The sequence below is a fragment of the Alligator sinensis genome, unplaced genomic scaffold, assembly GCF_000455745.1.
Source record: "Alligator sinensis unplaced genomic scaffold, ASM45574v1 scaffold375_1, whole genome shotgun sequence".
NCBI lineage: Eukaryota > Metazoa > Chordata > Crocodylia > Alligatoridae > Alligator > Alligator sinensis.
Window position 1 is genome coordinate 557,115 of NW_005841928.1, and position 4,903 is coordinate 562,017.

General features: G+C 42.6%; 1 protein-coding gene across 7 annotated transcripts in view; it reads right to left on the reverse strand.

Annotated features, from left to right (window-relative positions):
- Positions 1-4,903, reverse strand: part of MON2 (MON2 homolog, regulator of endosome-to-Golgi trafficking) — a 140,997-nt gene that overhangs the window by 84,674 nt on the left and 51,420 nt on the right. For all 7 annotated transcript variants that reach the window (XR_003093008.1, XM_025198763.1, XM_025198764.1 and 4 more), the window contains one exon: positions 3,316-3,455. Coding sequence is in view for 6 of the 7 variants with exons in the window: in XM_025198763.1 (XP_025054548.1) it covers positions 3,316-3,455 (140 nt within the window). In the remaining variant the exon portion in view is untranslated. The remainder of the gene's footprint in view (positions 1-3,315; positions 3,456-4,903) is intronic.

Here is a 4,903-nt window from a genome sequence, read left to right on the forward strand (position 1 = left end):
TTGCTTAATAACTATTCTCCAACTATTTGGGTTGGTCTAATAAAAGATATCAAATTCACCCAAGGAACCTTGTCTGCCTATGTCCTTAGACCTACAACCTAACAGTCATTTTTCAAAGTCTGTAAGCCTGTTTGTAAAAGTCTGTGCCTGACTAAACCATCCCAGCCAAGTATCCATATCATCTGCTCTTGAAAGCTTCCAGGACTGGAAATTCCACAACTTCTCTAGGTAGCCTGTTCCAACACTTGACCACGCTCATAGTAAGAAAGTTCTTCCTAATCTCCAACCTAAATTTACCCTGCTGCAACTTGAGTCCATTGCTCCCAGTTCTATTCCCTACAGCCACACAGAAAAGCTCTTCTCCAGCCTCTCTAAAATTATCCTTCAGGTATTTGAAGACTTATCAAATCCCCGCTCAGTCTTCCCTTTTCTAGACTAAATAACCCTAGTTCTTTCAGTTTTTCCTAATCATTTTTGTTCCTCTTTCCAAACTGTCCACATTCTTCTGGAAGTGTGGGGCCCAAAACTGGACATAGTACACAAGCTGAGGCCTCACTAGTGCTGAATTAAGCAGAAGAATCACTTCCCTTGATTGCAATGACACTCCTGTTAATACAACCCAGTGTGTTCTTGGCTCCATACTGCCCCCTCCAAGAAGAGCACACTCTTAGTTCATATTCAGCCTGAGGTCCAGCATAACTCCCAGGTCCCTCTGCAGTACTGCAGCCTAGCCAGTATTCTCCAGTCTGTATTTCTGCATGCAATTTTTCAACCCCAAGTGGAGGACTCTACACTTGTTCTTGCTGAATCTCATCTGACTGATTATAGACCATTACTCTAGTCCAGGGGTTACCAAAACTTTTATGCTGCGGCACAGTAAGCCACAGCCTGGAAGTGGCTGTGGCCCGGCAAACCACAGCCCAGTAGTCACAGCCAACCGCTGGCAGAATTGCTGGCTGGAAGACAGGTAAACAAACCCCCACCTCCTGGCGGGGGAGGTGCCAAACCCTGCGCTGCTGCAGGCCCTGCGGAAGCAGCTGTGGCCTCTCCGCCCGGTTCTGGGGGGCCGCCGTTTGCCAGTCCACGGCCACTTCTGGTCCAGTAGCCAAACTGTACTGTGAACCGGCACCAGACCGTGGCCCGGGGATTGAGAACCCCTGTTCTAATCTATCCAGGTCATTCTGGATCCTAGCCCTACTGTCTGGCATATCTACAGTGCCACCCAACTTGGTGTCATCCACAAATTTCCTAACTATGCACTCAATCCCATCACACAAATCACTAATGAAAAAAATTAAACAATAACGGACATGGGACAGACTCCTGGGGAGCCCTACTTTATACCTCCTCCAACCAGACATCGAGCCACTGACAACCATCCTTGAGTAGAATGAACCAACTAGTTATGTACCTACCTTACAGTACACTTCAGGCTAGTTTATTTCCTTAACTTGTTAATGAAAATACCAAGAGACATGATGTCAAAAGCCTTGCTGGAGTCAAGTTTAAAACACATCCACTACTTTCCCCCATCCAGAGAGCCCACTAGTCAGAAATTACTTCCTCTTGATGAATCCATGCTAGCTGTTCCTGATCACATTGTTCTTTTCTAGGCGATTCACAATGGATTCCTTGAGGACCTGGATCCATGATCTTTCCAGTTGTAGAGATCAGGCTGACTGGTTTGCAATTCCCTAGATCCTCATTCTTCCCGTGCTTAAAGATGGGCACTACTTTTGCCTTTTTCCAGTCATCCAGGATCTCACCCAACCTCCACAAGTTCTCAAGGAGTATAGCCAAGGACTCCAATATTACCTCAGTCAATTCCTTCAATATCTGTACATGCAGCCCACTCGGCCCTTCCAACTTGAAAACATCTAGCTTCTTTAAGAAATTACTAATCTGTTTTGTCATTATTCTAGGCCAGTGGTTCTCAAACTATTTTTTTTCGCAGAACACTTGAAAATTGCTGAGGGTCTCGGCAGACCACTTAACCTTTTTTTTGTTCTACAAATCAAAGCATACAACTCTTATTTTAACATCAACAGTCTCACCTTACAAGTACAGATATTCTCGATTGTTCCGCAACCTTTCTGTGGACTACCTGACTGGAGCTCATGGACCAGCGGTGGTCTGTGGACCAGTTTGAGAACCTCTGCTCTAGGCTGTTTGCCTCCTTCCCCACCTTTGCTGCCTACTGTATTCAACATTGGGTAGCTGCCCCTATTAGTGAAAACTGAAATAAAAAAGCCATTAAATACATCATCAGCCTTCTCTGTTTAGATTATCTTCCACATTCTGCAAGGGAATCAGTTCATCTGTTCTTCCTCTTACTTTTGACATACTTGGCCTACCTAATTTTCTCCCTGCGTGCCTGTGTGAAACTGTTATACTCTTCCCTAGTATTATGACCATGCTTCCACTTTTTATAAAAAGAGGAATATAACTGAGTCTCCTAGTCTTGTGATATTTGTAAGGACTACCTGTCAGAAGCAGAAGGTTAAGTAATGGATTTTGTCTTAAAAAGCTCACAATTGCCACTTATCTGAGTGGAAAGAGGAATTATCCGAGCGGAAAGAGGAGTTCCTAATAAAAGTATGACAACTAAAATGGAATTCCAACTAGAATAGTGCTGCAAAGGCTAGGATTAAAGTTTCAAGGTTATGCTCTACAATTGTGTTAAACTAGATAATTGGTGGCTGCTCTAACAAACCATTTTAAAAAGGCTTCTAACAATTTCCTTTTCTTGAATATACTGAACTTGAGAGTGCAGAGACTCAACAGCTTTATTTACTTGTTTTCATATACTTGCATAAGAGCCCTCTTGGGTGAAGTCTATACTGTTTTCCCTTGCTCAACACAGTAACTAAATCATGATTTTTTGCTTGAATTTGCTGACTTCTTTCTAATTAACAACAGAAAAGATCACTTCATCCAAACATCATTTTGCATCTGGCTGCTATAGGAACAGAAAAAAACCCAAAAAAACAGACGCAACTTCCAAGGTAGGTATTGCCCTTAAACCTATTGCAGACAGGTCTGGTTCTACCCCACATAGAAAGTAAAGCTCTCATTGTGACAGATTCATGGACTTCACTAGGATGAAGAACTATAAATTTATCAGTACAGTTCAGAAAAATTGGCACAGTATTACAAAAATTTTGTCTCTATTTTTCGCCTCTACTTTCACCAGTGCTAAATTTATTTTAAGAACAGCACCAAGTATAGAAATCTGAGACTTCTTTAAATAATTATCAACTATTATGAGAAAATATGAGGAAATTACTTTGAGTAAGAATGCAAAGAAACTTTTACCTGTCTGATTCGTTGTAGCTGATGTATTCCCCGTATTTGGTACAAGGAACAGTGACTGAATGAATGATCCCAGTGCATTCACAATATCACGGAAAACCTTGGTAGAATGTTGCTTCATATCATAGAACTGACAAAATGATCTGTAAGTTTTAAAATAAACAAACAAGGGTCAGTGACATAATCAATACCAATACTTCCTTCTGGTTGAAAATTTTATGGTTAAGGCAGATTAGGTCTTTAATTTTTGGGGCAAATATTCACGTTCAAAGTGGTAAACCACATAAGTCTGGTAACTTTGGCCCAGTGCTCAATGGACTATGACACTGCCTTGCACTACAACAAGAAGCCTAACATACCATATTTACTTGAATACAAGAAGAGATTTTTTTCCTCCAATCAGCATGGGGAAGAAAAGCCTATCATCTTACATTCACATACAAGGACACCTCAAATTCACTGTCTATCAATAACCTGCTGCCAAAAATCAGCATGTGTTCAGTAATGGAAACCAACTATGACACTAATTAAATATAACCAACACTGAGCAAACTATAAAACACGTGGCCCATATTGGACAAACATGCTGATAGGCTCTTTTTTTTTTTTTTGGCCCTCCACAGGAAACCAGCACTGGGCCTAGAGGTACTGCAATACCAGGCTGGCACCAGGAAGGCCAAAGCCAGCACTGACACCTACCCCTTGGTGCCAAAAAAAATGCTTGATTTTAGCCAAAAGGCCTTGAGATGCTGATGGAAGTCTACCAAAAGGATAGGCTAGTGCAGTCCATTTGAATAAGATACATGACAGTGCCCATTGCACTCGGTGTGCCCCTCAGCGCCAACTCTTTTTCACGGTGAGCCATTACAGTGCAAACATTTCAGCTTGCTCTTCACTTCCACAACCGAGCTGCTTTTCTTTCCCACTTCCAATAATTTTAGTTTACCAGCCTTAAATGTCTAGAAACCATCACCAAACAGAGTCCCAAACAGTTCACCCAGAATCCTCTGTCACCACCTCTCTCAGCCTGTTGCATATGATTTAATGTGTCCCTGCCCTCCCCAAGGTGGAGCTGGACTACGCTATCCTGTGCTTCATCTGTGTAAGTTTTGGGAGCAATCCCAGGCTCATGACAAAAACACCCAGTTCCAGTCATGAGTGGGGTGGGTGGGGGGAGGTGGGCAGGCAATTAGCACATGGACCTTTTTTTTTTTCTTTTTTTTTTTTTGGGGGGCAAGCTCAGTCACTGTGACTGGAAATCTTGTGGACTCTGGTGGGCCCAGCCCAGTGAACTATATGGTAAATTATGAGCCTGTTGGCTTTGTACTAATAACATGCATAGTTTGTACTATTTATAAGCAGGTGCCAAAGTGCTGCCTAAAACTGTGTTTTGGCATAGGTCCACCATAAACTTTCAGCAGTTTCAAAAAAGGTAACTGTCATGACCCAAAAGGCATGATTATGTGTGCGCGCTTCGGCACCAGAATTATCCCAGTCAAGTTGCAGAGCATTGCACGGGAGAGTTTCCTGTAGCAGAGGAAACCCCGGTGCAGGGACCAGTTTCCCGCCTTTTCTGCAGCTTCTTTTGCAG